Source organism: Podarcis erhardii, assembly GCF_964252035.2.
Source record: "Podarcis erhardii genome assembly, chromosome: 9".
In the NCBI taxonomy this organism is placed as follows: Eukaryota; Metazoa; Chordata; class Lepidosauria; order Squamata; family Lacertidae; genus Podarcis; species Podarcis erhardii.
In genome coordinates this window covers 2,415,705-2,433,022 of record NC_138512.1, presented here as the reverse complement: position 1 = coordinate 2,433,022, position 17,318 = coordinate 2,415,705, and the positions used below count along the sequence as shown (strand labels likewise).

At 48.5% G+C, this 17,318-nt stretch overlaps 1 protein-coding gene and 1 long non-coding RNA gene across 6 annotated transcripts in view; one reads left to right on the top strand and one right to left on the bottom strand.

The window, feature by feature from the left end:
- The window catches only part of LOC309350030, a 96,668-nt gene that overhangs the window by 16,073 nt on the left and 63,277 nt on the right, over positions 1–17,318 (bottom strand). The gene's annotated exons all lie outside the window — the stretch shown is intronic.
- The window catches only part of UBE2Q2 (ubiquitin conjugating enzyme E2 Q2), a 39,370-nt gene continuing 36,488 nt past the window's right edge, over positions 14,437–17,318 (top strand). For 3 of the 5 annotated variants that reach the window (XM_081876407.1, XM_081876404.1, XM_081876403.1), the window contains exon 1: positions 14,437–14,711. In XM_081876407.1, the coding sequence (XP_081732533.1) occupies positions 14,490–14,711 (222 nt within the window). In that variant the 5' untranslated portion in view covers positions 14,437–14,489. The remainder of the gene's footprint in view (positions 14,712–17,318) is intronic. The other 2 variants (XM_081876406.1, XM_081876405.1) reach the window with 1 other exon arrangement.

Genomic DNA, 17,318 nt, shown 5'->3' with positions numbered 1-17,318 from the left:
AGCCCTTCCACCGCCTGCCTTTCCGATGGCAGTTCCCTGACATCCACCTCCCCTCCAGGGCCCCCTTCACCCCCTCCCGCCCCCTCATCTACGGGCGGTGAGAACGGAAACCCCCGGAAAGAACCTCCCTCATCGTCAGAGGACTCGAACACTTCTCTCCACTGACTCCCGTCTCTTCTTCCTGAGTACTCCTCCTCATCGGAGTCTATTCCCTCTTCCAGCCCTGATTCTGGGAACCCTTCGAACTCCTCTTCCTCATCGGTGGTGCTGAAGTGTTCCCTCCCGAACCGTGTCACCGGCTGAGGTTTCCTTGGGAACCGTTGATGAAACGTTTCTATTAAAACCTCGTCATTGACCTCTTCTGCCGGTACCCATGTGTTCTCTGACTCCGGTTCTCCTTCCCATTCTACCAAATACTCCACCTGATTCCCCTTCCACCTGGAATCGACGATTTCTGCCACATGATTGTTGCGTTCCCTTTCTTCTATGACTGGTGTTTGAGTAACCTCCCTCTCACGTCCCCCCCACTCCTGCCCCTCTCGGTACGGCGACAGTAAGGACCTGTGAAATACTGGGTGCAGTTTCATGTGGTTGGGCAACCTGAGTTTGAATGCCACTGGGTTGACCTGTTGTATCACCTCAAATGGTCCCAGCCGTTTAGGTTTCAATTTCTTACACCTGCCCTTGAACGGCAGCCCTTGGGTGGATAACCACACCCGGTCCCCCACCCTTATGGTTTCACCTTCCCGTCTGTTTCTGTCTTCTTGCCTCTTGTATTCTTCTTTGGCCCTCTCTAAATTAAGTTGGAGCTGCCGGTGGATCACTTCCATCTCTTCTACAAAGTGTTCCGCTGCCGGGACACTCCATCTTTCCCCTCCTTCTCCTGGAAATGCCCTGGGATGACACCCATAATTTGCCAGGAAGGGACTCATCCCTGTGGACACATGCTCCGCGTTGTTGTAGGCAAATTCTGCCAGAGCCAACTTATCTACCCAATCATTTTCTCTGTCATTAACATAACACCTCAGGTATTGTTGTAGAATACCGTTTGCCCTTTCCGCCTGCCCATTTGTTTCTGGGTGTCGGGCAGTCGAAAAATTGACCTCTACGTGCAGTAAGCTCATAAGCTTCCTCCAGAACCTGGAAGTAAATTGTTTCCCTCGGTCTGAGACCACCCTCAAGGGGGCGCCATGCAACCTAAAAATATGTTTTACAAACAACTTGGCGGTTTCTTCCGCTGTGACCGCATGCGAGCAGGCTATAAAGTGGCACATCTTGGTTAATAGGTCTACCACCACCATGACAGCTGTTTTCCCCTTGGATTTTGGCAGATCCGTCATAAAATCTATGGATACTGCCTCCCATGGCCTTTCTGGTGTGGGTAAGGGTTCCAGTAGCCCCGCCGGTGCCAGCCTCTCCCCTTTTGCCCGCTGGCAGCGGTCGCACCCCCTTACATATTCCCGTACGTCTTCCCTCACCTTGGGCCACCAAAACTCCCTGGTAACCAACCACATGGTTTTGTGTTGCCCGAAGTGCCCCGCTGTGGGGCTGTCGTGCAATTGTTTGAGTACCCGGCCCCTCAGTTCTCCTTCGGGTATGTACAGTGCCCCCTTGTAATACAACGCTCCGTTCCTTTCCTCAAAACCCCCTGTGTTCTCTCCACCTCCCCGGAGTCCTCTGAGCTTATCTTGGGCGTATTCATCGTTCTCGGTTCCCTCTACCAGTTCTCTCGGCCCCACCAATGCCGCCCCACACACCCAGTGGTCCTCGGGGATGATATGTCTCTCCTCTGGCGCTCCCTCCCCCTCTAAATACTCTGGTTTTCGAGAGAGAGCGTCCGCTCTGACATTCTCCGGCCCTGGCACGTAGCAAATTTCAAAATGGAATTTGGAGAACTCCTGGGCCCATCTCACTTGTCTCTGGTTCAGTACTCGGGCCGTTCTCCAGTATTCTAGATTTTTGTGGTCGGTGCACACTTGGACCTTGTGCTGCGCTCCAATCAGCAAGTGTCGCCATCTCCGGAACGCCTCATGAATGGCGAGTAGTTCTCGGTCGTACACGGTGTAGTTCCTCTCGGACTTGTTCAGTTTCCGCGAGAAGAAGGCACACGGTCTCCATTCCGATGTATCCTTTCCTGGCTGAAGAAGCACCGCCCCCACTGCGCGGTCTGATGCATCTGTTTCTACTCTCATCGGTTGTTGCAGATCCACGTGCAAAAGTTGTTCTTCCGACGCGAACGCCTTCTTTAACCTTTCGAACGCTCGCTGCGCCTCTTCCGTCCAGACAAATTTCTTCTTGCTGCTGAGACAATCAGTGATGGGCGCCGTTAAGTGGGCGAAGTTCTTGATGAACTTCCGGTAGAAGTTCCCGAACCCCAGGAACCTTTGCACGTCCTTCTTTGTCCTCGGTGTCTTCCATTCCAGTACCGCTTGAACTTTGCTGGGATCCATGGCCAATCCCTTGTCTGACAAACGGTACCCCAGGAATTCCACCTCTCTGGTATGAAACTGACACTTCTCCAGTTTCACCCACAGCTGGTTTGCTTGCAGTCTGCTCAGTACCTCTCTTACGTCCCGCACATGCTGCTCCTCATTCTCTGAGTACACCAATACGTCATCTAAAAATGCCACACAGTTTTTGTAAAGTAAAGGTCCCAGGACGTGATTCATGAATGATTGAAAACAGGCTGAGCCCCCCTGTAGACCGAAGGGCATAACGAGGTACTCAAAGGCCCCCAAGGGGGTGAACATGGTAGTTTTCCATTCGTCTCCCTTTCTCATTCGTATCAGGTTATACGTCCCCCTCAGGTCCAGTTTGGTAAAAATTTTCCCCTTCCTCACTCGGGTCAAAATGTCATCGATTCTGGGCATGGGGAAGGTCACGGGTTCTGACACTGCATTTACGGCCCGGTAATCCACTACCAACCTGGGTTTATCCGTGTCTTTTTTGTCCACAAAGAACACTGGACTACCCCCCACCGCTCGTGACTCCCTGATGAAACCTCGTTTGAGGTTCTTGTCAATGAACTCCCTTAACTCCTGCATTTCCCTGTCGGACATGGCGTACAGCTTGCCCACTGGCAGCTGGGCTCCTGGGAGTAGGTTAATTTGACAGTCAAAGGGTCTATGCGGGGGCAGTTTATCTGCTTCTCTTTCGCTGAAGACGTTACCCAGGTGGCGTATTGTTGTGGTACCTTCCCTTTATCTGCTACTTCCATCCCTGCTAGGGTGGCCTGGGCTCCTCCCTGAGCCTCTCCCCCCTTGCAGTGTGCTAGGCAATGTGCTGACCCAAAGGAAACTACCCGCTGGTGCCATCCCACTAGCGGATCATGCAGCGCTAGCCAGCTCATTCCCAATATGATGGGCGCTCCTCCCAGGGTGGCCACATTAAACGCTATCACCTCCGTGTGTCTTGCCACCTTCATTATCATGGGGACAGTTTGTTGGTTAACTTCTCCACCCAACAGTTCCCTCCCATCAATCGTTGTCACCTGCAAAGGGTTACTTAAAGGGATAGTCTGTATCTGGTGTTCAGCTGCAAACTCCTTGCTCATAAAATTGCAGGAGCTGCCTGAGTCCAATAGCGCCTTTATCTTTAGCGGATGTCCATTTGGTAGCTCTAGCACCACCTCTACGACAAGCGCTGGTCTTGGGGGTTCAGGCTTGGGCACATTCACTGATCTTTGGCCTGGCTGCTGTGCCCCGATGCTGGCAACCAGGCGTTGGCTTTTACCTGCTCCTTAACCCCCTCTTCTTCACCCCCAACAGCTCCCGCCATTCCTTGCCATCCCTTCCTTTGAGGGCAGACTCTGGCAAAGTGACCTGGCTGTTGGCAGAGGAAACATTTCTTGGCGCTCTTTCCCTCCTTCTTCCGCCCTTCGTTGGTTTTTGAAACTGCGCGCGTGCTGTTCCAATCTCCATCGGTTCTACTGGCGGGGAATGCTGCTCTGGCATCTCTGGAATGCGGAACTCACTCCAACGTTTCCCTTTCCCTTCCCGCTTCTCCAAGGCTCTCGCCTCCTGGCGCGCTCCTATGGCAAGCGCGGATTTAGTCAGCTGGTCCATAGACTCCGCCCTGGGCGCGCGGGAAAGTTCATCCTTCACCGCCGAGGATAAACCTTCTTCGAACAGCATTTGTATCGGGTCCGCAGACAGGTCCCACCCCAATTTATGGATCAGCATGGTAAACTCTGTCCAGTACTCTCGGACGGATCGGTTCCCCTGTTTACACGCCATCAACTGTCTGCGCACCACCCCTTGCTCAATCTCGCTGGAAAACATCAGGTCCATGGCGCGAAAAAACTTTCTCGAGTCTTTTAGAGCGTCATTATTCGCTGCCATCAGGGGCCTCACCCAGTCTTTCGCCCCCCCTTCGAGATGCCCAATGACAAACGCCACTCTCGATTCCTCATCGGGAAAGTCATCAAACTGCAGATTGAGGGCGTATTGCATCTCTGTCCTAAAGGCTTGATAATTTCTGGGATCACCCCCAAACTTTTGCACCAACCCTGGCACCCTCCTTGCGAGTGGGGTGGTTTTTCCCTTGTCTGCATCCTGAGCCCGCCTCTCTTCGAGCCTCGCCGTTTGCAGCGCTAGCTGGAGCTCCAACACCCTGTACCTTTCTTCCAGGCTTGGACCCGCTCCAGCTCCTCCTGCGTCTCCGGCTCCGGTTGGGTTGCTCATGATGCCTCTCTGCACAAGCGGCTTTCAGGGACTGTCAGATTGCTGTGATGGGATGATGAGCTGCTTGTGCATAAAAGCTTAGTCCCTCAGAGCTTGGGCATGGTTCTCAAAACTCTGTCTTAAGCGGAGCCCCTTAAACATGACTCCCTTAATCGCTGGCAGAATCCGACAGTGGGCGTTTGCGGAATCTGCTCCAACATAAAAGTCCCTTAACGGAAACGCGTCTTCGGGATTCTCGGCGCGACAGTTTCCGGCGAGGAGTGGGTGTACCTATGGGGGGTCCTGAGACTTCTCCACTGTTTTCACTAGAAGTCTCTCGGAGCCCTCCCTCCGACTCACTTTCTCTCTGAGCTCCTTCCCTCCCCCTGCTGGTACCTTCCTCTGCTGCCGAGTCTCTCTTAGCGTCCGAGAGCCCTTCCACCGCCTGCCTTTCCGATGGCAGTTCCCTGACACTATCCAACAAAAGAAAATTACTTTCAATTTTCAAAGACTTTGTTTCTTTAAAATGCAGAAAGCAGCATTGAAGTTAATTTGTTTCTCTCTTTTTTGGCTATCTGTCAAAGTGCTCCACTTTCAATTAACAGTTTCTGTCCTGACACCCCGTTCCCAGGTTTGAGACGATGGAAACTTATATTCCTTTACTCTCTCTCCTGCAGGCTTAAACAGTCAAATTCCCCCCCCCCTTTCTCCTGCTTTCCAAGGGGGGGGGGGTTATTGGTTGTAAATGCAGGAAGATTCAATCTTTAAAAACAACTTTCCAGGCTCTTAGATTGTAAGGTTTTTGCTTCAGTCTATTTACAAAAAGCGGAAGGCAGACTTCCTGTTTAAACCTTCCCACTTCAGTGACTAATTCAAGAATTTCTTGATCCAATTTTCCGTTTTTACTCACGGGTACTTGTTTAGAGTCCAAATGTCAACAGGAAAAAGTCAGCGCTCTCCGGCGATGGCTGTGCGGCTTCCCTCCGTGAAAGTAGCAGTCGATTCGCTGCACCGCGCTGCTCACCCCACTTCGCTCCGGGGCCCCAAAAAGGGGTTTCCCTGCGAGTAGGGGAGGCGCTCTTGGTGCTCTGCCGAACCCCACGTTCCCAGACTCCTCCGCCTGGGATTTCTAGCGGGTCCCCACCTTCACCGCGGCGGGAAGACCCAATTTCCACGGAGCCCGTTCCTCCGATCGGAGGAACTCCGCCATTCGCCAATGGCGCTAACCCGGAAGTCCCAAACAAGACCATTGATCCATAAAATGAAAGCAATAATCAATGTTCTGTACTATATAATAAATAAGACAGTATCAGACCAAATATCACCTCAGAACACTGCAATTGGCAACAGAAGTCTTTAATTACGATGGGGGGGGGACTCAAATGAGCTGCGCAAGGGTAAAAACAGGAGGAAAAAGCCTTAATTATGATGGGGGGACTTAAATTAGCTGCGCAAGGGTAAAAACGGGATAAAAAAGCCATAATTACAATGCGGGGGACTCAAATGAGATGCGCAACAGTGAAAACAGAAGCTCAGGAGCACGTTTGGTTTCCGCAGCAAAGTTGAAAAACCAGAACATCTACTTCCAGGTTTGCAGCGTTCGAGTTCTGAGTTGTTTGGGAACTAAGCTGTTCAAAAACTGAGGTACCACTGTAGTTGTCAGAACAATTCCTTAAAAACCATTAAGTGGATCGCATCATCATCAACATTAAATAAAAACAAGTCAACAGCATTTCAAAAAAACAAACAAAAAACACACAGTAGAAAACAATGGCAAAACTTCCAGGAAGGATCCACACAGTCCCCAAAGGCAGACCCCCCACCCTCCAGGCCATGCAGTTCCAAACCCCGACAGTTCTGCATGACACCACGGCATCATAGGAGGGGACAGATTCAGGGGGGTTGCTCACTATCTTGCCCAGGAATGTCTTCGTCCTCTGGCCAGCAGTGACTCCCCCAAGTCTTTAATGGAGGTTTCTCATCATCATCATCATCATCATCATCAATTTGTAGGCCTCATTTCCATAGTGAAAACAATGCTCAAGGGGGCTTACGGCATGACAAGATTTACATAATTACCAACTTAACAAAAGTCATAAACAATAAATAAAGCACATCAAAAGGTACACAACCTAATGGAAAACAATTTCCACATAAATCATAAAATCTAAAACTAAAAAATACAACATTAATATCAATAACAATTTAAACTACATAGATAAAAAATAAAAACAATTTAAAATAAAAACATTTTTTAAGGATCCATCTCTGTTGAGCAGCAGCGTCCTTTATGGAGCCCTCCAGGCCCCGCCCCAAGCCAGGGGGAGAGAGGCAGGGTGGGGCCCTTCAGGCTCCCAGCAGGTCAGTCCTGGGCAGCCATACATAGTCCCTAATACAGCTTCCCTTCTGCTGCCGCAGATCCTTCTAATTCAGGTGTAGGAAACCTTTATCAATCTGAGGGCAACAGCATTCCCTCTTGACCTTTGAGGGGCTACATGCTGGTTTAGGGTGGGGCCAGAAGCAAGGCGGGTGGGGCAGTGGGTGTACATCTTACCTTCGAACAGAAGTTTACACTGCCGCTACAAAATGTATTTGGTTTCTACAGTATACACCCATCTCCCCATCACAGTTTGGGCAGGTGAAAGATGGGACCTGGCCATGTGGTCTGGAGAGCTGCATAGAGGGGTCTGAAGATGCCAGGGCAGGGTTGCTCCGTGATCTAGGAGGCAAACTGAGGCAGTGGAATCCAAGGGGTGCCTCCGTGAGCAGGCGCCCTTCACCACTTCTGGAGAAACAAGGAGAAGTGACTGCAATGGCTTCTGGATTCTGGCAAGAACTCATGAGAGCCATGAGAGATCTTGCTTGAACCTGGAAGCCACTGTTGCATGACCCTGGTAAGCAAGGCTTTGGTGGCAGAGAGGGGGGCTTCTTCCTTTCTTTGGCAATCACTCGTAGCCGAGTGTCTTCCATGAACACAGTCTTAGCCGTGAGTCTGTGATTGTGGAGACCAATTCTGGATCCACACGTCCTTCCACAGTGGGGACATAGGTTTCCGGGCAGAAGTTGATCATGTTGAGGGTTTGCCAAACATGCCTTCCTCTTAGCATGTTTCCCCCTTTCATCCTGAGTTCAAGCGTCTTTAAAGTCCACCATGCCTTTGGTAAAGGCTGTTCTCCAACTGGAGCACTCACAGGCCAGTGTTTCCCAGTTGTCAGTGTTTATAGTACATTTTTTTTAGATTTGCCTTGAGAGAGTCTTTAAACCTCTTTTATTTAAAAGCATTATGCTTTCCATTTTTAAGTTTGGAATAGAATAGTTGCTTGGAATATGATAATCAGGCACCCACACAACATGACAAAGTTGATGTTGAAGAATCATTGCTTCGACACTGGTGATCTTTGCCTTTTCCAGTACACTGGCATTAGTTCGCCTGTCTTCCCAAGTGATGTGTAAAAATTTTCAGAGACACAGTTGATGGTATCTTTTGAGGAGCTGAAGGTGGAGTTTGTCCATGTTTCACAAGCGAGGGGGGCATGCAGTGTGTATGAGGGGCAGCACATTTCCATATCATCTTGATATGGAAGTGTGCCTGGTTGCCCCTGTGCCAGGGATCAAACACTGAGCGCTTTATGCATATGCAAACAAAGCAGATGCACCACCTACCACTAAGGGGCAGGTCTTTTGGCATCTCCCTCATTACAAGTATTTTATACTCACTAGAGGACAGAAGGAAACTGAAGGAAATCAGCCCTGAGTGCTCACTGGAAGGACAGATCGTGAAGCTGAGGCTCCAATACTTTGGCCACCTCACGAGAAGAGAAGACTCCCTGGAAAAGACCCTGATGTTGGGAAAGATGGAGGGCACAAGAAGGGGACGACAGAGGACGAGATGGTTGGACAGTGTTCTCGAAGCTACCAATGTGAGTTTGACCAAACTGCGGGAGGCAGTGGAAGACAGGAGTGCCTGGCGTGCTCTGGTCCAGGGGGTCACGAAGAGGCAGACACCACTAAACGACTAAACAACAACAACAACAGGACAGAATGAACTTGTATAAAGTCTCATTTTCCTCTTGAAGGGGAAGAATGGATAAATACAGCACCAGGCTGTGTTCCTTTCCCCCAGCACCTTTTGCAGTTCAGGAATGAAAACATAAAGCTGGCAGAAGGTGCCTCCAAGGGCTACTTCATAGTAGGAAAAAATTGATAGTTTTTTTCTCTCTCCCCCTCCATCTCTCATTGTTAGGACAGACACAATATAAATACTTATACAGATTGTATTTAATTTATGGAAATTTATTCATTGAAGTTTTAGACTGTAAGCCCAAAGGCACCTTGTTCACCGATATTTTGAAAACTGATATTTTCACTTTTACTGATATTTTGAGGAGCCTTTCCAGCTGAGGAAAACAACTGGGAAAAACAACTAGTGTCCGTTAACACTATGTGGTACTTATTTATATATTTATGTGATAAACAGACAAATGCTGTGCACAAGGTGTTGTGCAAAGGCCACTAGAAAGGGACAAATCTGGCATGCTGCATGAGATCTGTAATAAGACTCACCATTTTTGCTTTTCTTTCAATAATAGCAACCCCAAACCAGTAGGAACATAGGGTTAACACATGTCCTCTTTTTCCAGGACATGGCCTCTTTTTCAGGGGTAAAATTTCTGTCCAGGTGGATTTTTGAATTTGCCAAAATGTCCGGGAGTGCAGGAGTGGGCCACTTTATATGTTGAATATGCAGTACTAGACAACCAAGTGCAAAACATATACATACAGTACTGTATGAGTTTTGCATTATGCAGGAAAGGACCAGGTCCTTGTTTCTGTATATTTTGAAGGGACATTGTAGAACGCGCCCACTCCTTCACCCCCTCCCCCAGGAGCCAGCAAATGCTTTTTGCTCTTCAAAATTGGCAACCATAGGACATCCTTATTATCTATTTCTCTCTCTCAACATCCATATGATGTATAATATGTATCAATATCTTGTGAACTGCCCTGAGATCTTTGGATGAAGGGTGTTATTATTATTATTATTATTATTAATCATCATCATCATCATAATACCACTTTTAAAAGTATGCAGTTTAAACGTTATTTTGAGCCAATGCTACCCTATTGTGAGGGGAGGGGCCTTCCTGGATGAGTTTGTGTCATAATATCTTTATCCCTTTGTTTCATTGTTTGTTACTTTGTTTACTTTGCATAGTTTGAAGTTGAAAGGTTTCTTCTGACACCCCTTTTTTAACACACACAGACACACATTTGTTGTTGGCATCCATCTATCTCAAAAGAAAATGGAGTGCACTTTTGTAGGTGAAGTCAAACTGCTGCATTAGCAGCACCAAAATTACCTCCCAAAGGGCCTAAGTCTGGGCAGTGTGAACTGGGCTGCCCAGACAAGAAGGCCGCCTCTTGTCCTCACTGCAGGAATTGCCAGAAAGAGGTTACAAGGCGCCCTCCAACTAAGGGACTCCACTCAGGATTTGTATAGAGTTTACTTCTTAGCCTTTTCTTCTCCTGAAGATATCCCGCAAAGTAGTGGAGTTTAGGATCAGAATCTTCCTTCTCCTAGATGGGATACCTTACCAGGTTGATAAGCCGCACCTGTCCCTCACCTCCCTCTACAGAACGTACAGAAACCGCCTTCTCAGTCGTTGGATCCACTACTGGTCGCCTCCGCTCAATAGGCTGGAGCCTGTCTTTCTCCGAAGAGGAAGTCCCTAGCTCACTGAAAGTTTGAGACCCACTGGCTACCCTCACCTGCTTAAGACACCAGTGAAAGCTGTTCCTAGGGTGTGGGGCATGCTGACAGCTTCTAGGAGGCATGAGGAAGAGTCCTTTTCACACCCTTTTAAACTCTCATCCAATTCCCCCTGAGACCCCAATGCAATAAAATAGTTCCTCAAAGCTCAGAATGAACTTAGGCTTGCAAGAGCAGTTTAAAATAATAAAAAAGCTATGTTTGAAGCTATGTTTGAAACAATATGATCAAGCAAGTAGTAAGTCCCTTGCATGGAAAATACAGAGAAATATTATCAGGTGACAAAAAGAAGGTGGAACTGTTCAACGCCTACTTTGTCTTCACCCAAAAGGAAAGCAATGCCCAACCTGGTGATAACATAATAAATGATGCAAGGAGGGAGCTGCATCCCAAAATAGGAAAAGAGGTGGTAAGGGAACACCAGGCTACTTTAAATGAATTCAAATCTCTACGGCCTGATGAGCTACACTCAAGGGTACTAAAAGAGCTTATGGATGTAATCCCAGAGTTTCTGTCTATAAAACAGGTGAGGTCCCTGCAGACCGGAGGTGGGCAAATGTTGTCCCCATCTTCAAAGGGGAGGGGGCGAAGTCCCAGGTAACTACTGACTGGTGAGCTTGATGTTGTTACCAGGAAAGGTTCAAAAACAGATAATTAAACAGTCAGTCTGTGAGCACTTAGAAAAGGATGTTGTGATTGCTAAGATCCAACATGGGTTTCTCAAAAACAAGTCATGCCAGATGAATCTCATTCTTTATAGCCTTACAAACTTGGTGGATCAGGGGGATGCTGTGGATGTAGTGTATCTTGATTTCAGTAAGGCTTTTGACAAATGATATTCTTGAGGAGAAGCTGGTATAAAGTGGGCTGGACAAGATAACTGTTAGGTGGATTTGCAGCTGGTTGACTGACCAAACCCGAAGAGTGCCGACCAACGGTTCCTTGTCATCTTGGAAAAAAGTGACAAGTGGGGTGCTGCAGGGTTCGTTCCTGGGCCTGTTTTTGGTTAAGATCTTTATAAACAACTTGGATAAACACATTGAGGGGATGCTCATCCAAACTGCAGGTGCCACAAAACTGGGAGGGGTAGCCAATGCCACAGAAGACAAACTGGGCCAAAACTAACAAAATGAATTTCAACAGGGACAAATGTCAGGTTCTGCACTTAGACAGAAAGAACCAGTTGTAAAAATATACGATGGGGGACACCTGGCTTGCCAGTAGTACATATGTGTCAGCTCCGTTCCTTCACTGACAGGGAATGAGAATGCAGGCCTAGAGAGAGAGAGCAGGTAAGAGTGGAATGCAGAGGGGAGGGAGCAGCAGCAGGGAGCAGCCATAACCTGATCTCTGACACAGGGAAAATGAAAGAGAGAGCCAAAGTAAAAGAATGCAACTTGTCAGCTCAGACAGTGATACAGACACAGGAATACATGGAGTGCCCTCTCCAAAACCTCATCGGATCAGGAGATTGGCCAAGAAGCGCAAAAGGGACAGGAAGAGAAGGTGGGGAGTTTTCCTGTTGGGGGAAACAGGGGCGGACCTCAGTTCTGGCAACTGTGCTTTCTGAGGATGAAGGACATTAGCTGAGTTCTGACCAAGACCTTTTGATTTGACTAATAAATCTGAAATAATTAACTGCCAGAGTCGTCTCACTTGTGTGGGAAAGACCCAAGCCATTACAGTATGGAAAGGATCTAGGTGGTCTTGGCAGACCTCAAGCTTCACACACAACAGTGTAAGGCAGCAGCAAAAAATGTGAATGCTATTCTAGGCTGCATCAAGACTACTATCGTGTCCCAATCACAGGAAGTCATAGTCCTGCTCTATTCTGTCTTGGTCAGGCCACACCTGGAGTCCAGTGTCCAGTTTTGGGTGCCACAATTTAAGAAGGATATTGATGAGCTGGAAGGTGTGAAGTGGATGGCAACCAAGATGATCCAGGGTCTGGAAACCAAGCCTTAAGCTGAGGAATGGTTGAGGCAGTTTGGGTATGTTTAGCATGGAAAAAAGTGAGGCATCTAATCATAGCCTGCATTTTTATCAAAGCTTATATATTTTTGATCAGGGCCTGTATTTTAAAATGAGCTTAAAGATTTTCAAATGTTTCATGCCAGGCAGAAGACCAGCTGCCTAAGAACCTTGACAAGATGTTTATCCTCCTGGACAAGGGGGCCCCCTGATTTATAGCAGAAAACAATTCTCAAAGTCGTAAAAAGGGAATTACAGGCTGAGAGCCAAGGTTACACTGACCCTACATATTACAGAATATAAAAAAGGCTGAGAAAACATAATTAAGAGTTGATAAATAGTAAAATAAAACCATGTGCCTCCCATTAAACTTGAGCCATATTTTCCTAAGGTTAAAAGGTCAAGAGCAATGGAAAAGCATCTGGCTGGCAGAAAGGGAGGGAGTATTTTGGGAAGTCTTTTTCTAAAGTTGTTTCTTTCTTAAACTGAGATCCTTTTAAGATTTCTTTTCCTTTTAAAAGGTTATTTATGTTATGTATTAAATATATTGGCTTAAATGTAATTATGCAAAGGATTAGAAACTAAGAAATGTTAAATCCTTATGCTAGATTCTTATTTCATATAGTTGGAAGAGATCACAGGGGCCATCAGCCCAGCCCCCCTGCCAAGCAGGAAACATCATTAGAGCACACATATGGTTGTCAGGCCTTTGTTTAAAGACCTCCAAAAGAAGGAGATCTTTCAATGATGATGTGAACTCAAGATCCTTGACATCTGTTTAAGATAAAAATTTAAGATTAACCATCTGTTTTGGAGGGCAATAGGGCAAGGAGGGCAAGAGGTGAGCTGGTAATTAAGGTTCCTTGTTGAGACAAATGTAAGATATATGACTACATATTTGTCATTTATAGATAGAAGAATATATAGCTTTTTGTTTTCCATAAAAGGCAAAAGGAAATGGGTGTATCGTTTGTGATTGGTTCTAGCAAACAGCCAATAGGAATTTCAACCAGGCTGATTGGACAGAGGCAGCCACAGGAGGAGCAAGGGGGCTGGATTAAGGAAATATAAGTGCTGGCCATAATGGCAGGAGACCAGGCCAGAGCTTGGTAACCATATACCACTGTGCCTCTCATTTATTTGTCTGACAAATAAATTACTATTTTAATTTCTCTATTGCTGCGTTGAATATTTCATTCCAGCTAAGCGTTAACCACAAGCAGGGTGCTACCAAAGGAGATTGGAGAAGAGATAGGATGGCCATCTTCAAATGGCTGTCATGGGGCAAACTTGTTTTCTCCTGCTTGGGGAAGGCTTCAAGTTATAAGAAAGGAAATTCCGACTAAACCTCACCTAAGAACTTTCTGACAGTAAGAGCTGTTCGACAGTGGAATGGACTCCCTTGGGAGGCTGTGGAGATTTTTAAGCAGAGGCTGGATGGCCATCGGCCCTGGATGCTTTGCACTGTAGGGGTCGGACTAGAATGACCCAGCTCTGATTCTGTAACATTTCCACCCCACGGAAAGGCGACCCCGCGGGAAGAGGCCGCTTTCTTCCTCCCCTTCTGCGAACCCCTCATCTCTTTTCGTTTCAGCTGCCGACCTCCCCCCGAAAAAGCGAAACAGCCCGGCCTCCTCCTCCTCCTCCTCCTCCCGCCCCCTTTCCCCCCGGAGAGACCCCTTGCGATGCTGGGCGGAAGGCGGCGCGCCGCCTGCTCCTGGGGGTCGGCCCAAACCCTGCCCCGTGGGTGGGTCTGACCCTGCCGGGGAGGAAGGGGCCGGCCCAGCCAGAGGGCGAGCCAGCCAGAGAGCCAGCCAGCCAGCGAGCGAGCGAGAGAGCGAGGAGCACGGAGACCAGCCGCCCCGGCCTAGTCCTCCAGAGCCACCAGTCGGCGGGCGGGCGGGCGGCGAGCGCGGCTTCCCTCAGCGCCGCGGGCCGAGGCGGCGGTGTTTGCGCTGCTCCCCGGCGGGCGGGGGCCTCCCGCGGGGCCGGCCGGCTTCGCCGAGGCGCCCCCGCCGCCCTCGAGGCCGAGCCGCAAGCGCAGGCAAGGCAGGCCGCGGGCGGCGAGCCCCGGAGATGCGGCCAGGATGTCGGTGTCAGGGCTGAAGGCCGAGCTGAAGCTGCTCGAGTCCATCTTCCACAAGGACCACGAGCGCTTCCGCATCCTCTCCTGGAAGCTCGACGAGCTCCACTGCCAGTTCCTGCTGCTCCCCGCCCCCGCCCCCGCCGCCAGCAGCCCCGCCAGCGCCGGGGGAGGCAGCCTCCCCGCGCCCCCGCCGCCGCCGCTCACCATCCACTGCAACATCACGGTGGGTGCCGCCGCCGCCGCCGCCGCGCCTGGGGGGGGGGCCAAGGGGAGCCGCGGGAGGCCTCATAGCCTGCGGGGGGGGGACACACCGAGGGGGGGTGCCCAGCTTTGTTTTGCATTTCTCCCTCCCCCCTTGACCCGGGTCTCCCCTTCCTCATCCTCACAACCGCCCTGCTGGGCTCCCAGGGAGCTTCTTGCCCCAGGGGGTATTGGAACCCCCGTCTGGAGGGGAGGGAGAGTTCCTCCGGAGTAATTGCTCCGGGGCAGTTAAGGAGGGGCAGGAGCACCTAGGAGGGAAGAGAGGCTCTGGCTGCCTCCCCGCTGCCCCCCCAGGAGTGTGAGAAACTGGGGACCGTGTAAGAGGTGAAGGCAACCCGGGAGTTGCGGACTGGGGCTTCCTCACTTTCTCTCTTCTCTTTTGGCATTTATATCCCAACCTCTTCCTCCCAAGGGGGGTACCTGGTTCTCCCCGGTGCAACAACCCTGTGCCTGGATTAGAGGGCAGAGGCAGCGCTTGGCCCAAGGGTCACCAAGGGAGACTTGAACGCTGGTCTCTCCCACCCCACTGCGCTGGCTCTCTCACCTGCTTGCCCAGATTTTCAGAAGAGGGGTAACTCTCCAGGATGTGGGGTAAGGAGCCCCCAGGAGGGCTGGTGGGTGCTGTGTCCTCAGCCCATCTAGTGAGGAAGCAGGAGCCTTGCTAGAAGGGGCAGGAGGTGGGGGACAGTCCAAGAACTGAGCAGTGGGGTTGGGAGGTGGCCATAGCCACAGGTTTGGGACATACCCTTCAAGGGACCTGGGGGATTATTAATTTGAGACAGGCTAGGTTTACTATGCCAGGGAGAAATCCTGGGAGTTGGAGATTGGGGCTGGCCCAGGTTTGGGCTTGTCACTTGGGGAAATAAGTGTTCTGCTTGGGGGGGGGGACACCCCACAGTGGTTTGATTTGGCCTCCTAGAAAAGGGAGCTTTGGGGACTGGGAGTAGGAGGCAGCCCAAGAGTCAGGGTGGGGTAGAGAGCCATGAGCTCAGATTGTGAGGCTGAGTCACGCCAGAGTCTGGAGAAGGCCTCAATTTCTGGGGATTAGAATGAGACTGGTGATGGTCCAACCCTTTTTTGACATAATTTTTTTATTGAGTCTGGAGAAGGCCTCAATTTCTGGGGATTAGAATGAGACTGGTGATGGTCCAACCCTTTTTTGACATAATTTTTTATTGATTTTCATACAATTTAACAAATTCAGTTTTCATACAATATTCTCTTCACATTTTGATTTCCCATCCTCACTTCCATGATGTTTCTGTTCATATCCTTTGATCTGCTGCCTTAGATATAATACATATTTCTATAACGTATATCCTACATTACATTCCTTTATTGTTTTTATTCCTTTGCTTATATTTCCAGTTCTGCCTGTGATTTCATTTGGCTATAATATTTTATCAGATAGTCTAAAAATTGCTTCCACTCTTCCACAAACATTTCATCTCTTTGGTCTCTTATTTTTGCCATCTCCATAGAGTCTAAATCTCCTCTTTTGTTGGAACTTCTGTCCATTTCTGCATATACAATATTCTGGTTGCAGTGGAAGTATACATAAAAATTTAACCAACTTTTTTGAGACCTCTGCCCCAATTATTCCCAAAAGAAATGCTTCAGGCTTTTGGGGGATGACTGTTTTAAAGATCTTTTTAAATTCATTGTGTATCATCTCCCAAAAGCTTGTTTTTTTACAAGTCCACCACACATGAAAAAATAACCATTGGGACTGTTTTAATTTCCAACATTTACTTGATATAGTCTTATACATTTTAGCCAGTTTGTTAGATATACCATCTGTATATCATTTTCAAATAGTTTTCCTTTAATGTGTAGCAAGCAGTAAATTTCATATCTACTTTCCACAACTTTTCCCATACAGCCATATCAATATGTCCCAAATCTTTTAGCCCAGTGTATCATTGCAGACTTAACCAATTTGTCTTTCGTTTCCCATTCTAATAACATTTTGTAGATTTTCAAAATCATTTTTCCTTTACCTTTTAACAGTGTTAATTCAGATTCAGATCTTTGGTCTGCTGTCATACCTCAGGTTGAAGTTGATTCAGGTTAAGCGTTTTCGGGTTGTGCTCTGTGGCGACCCGGAAGTAATGGAACGCATTACTTCCGGGTTTCGCCGCATGTGCAGACTGTCAAAATGACGTCACACACATGCGCAGAAGCAGCGAATCGCGACGCGTGCAGATGCGGGTTGCGTTCGCTTCAGGATGTGAACGTGGCTCCAGAACGGATCCCATTCGTATCCAGAGGTACCACTGTATAAAGCCATATGTCCTATCTTTCTTACATAGTTCATTTACTTGATGATATTAGAGCCATCCCATCACTCACTTTTGGAGTTCTTTTTGTTTCAACTCACAACAGTCTCCAGAAAACCTTAATATGTAAAACCTCTATATGTACCCCATTTTGCTTCCACATTCAATTTCTTTTGTGCACATGCCTCTATTGGAGATAACCACAATGGTGTTTTCCTTTCAAATAATTTTTTATATCGGGTTCACACACTACTTGCAATTTAAAAATTCTTTGTGAACCTTACCCTTCT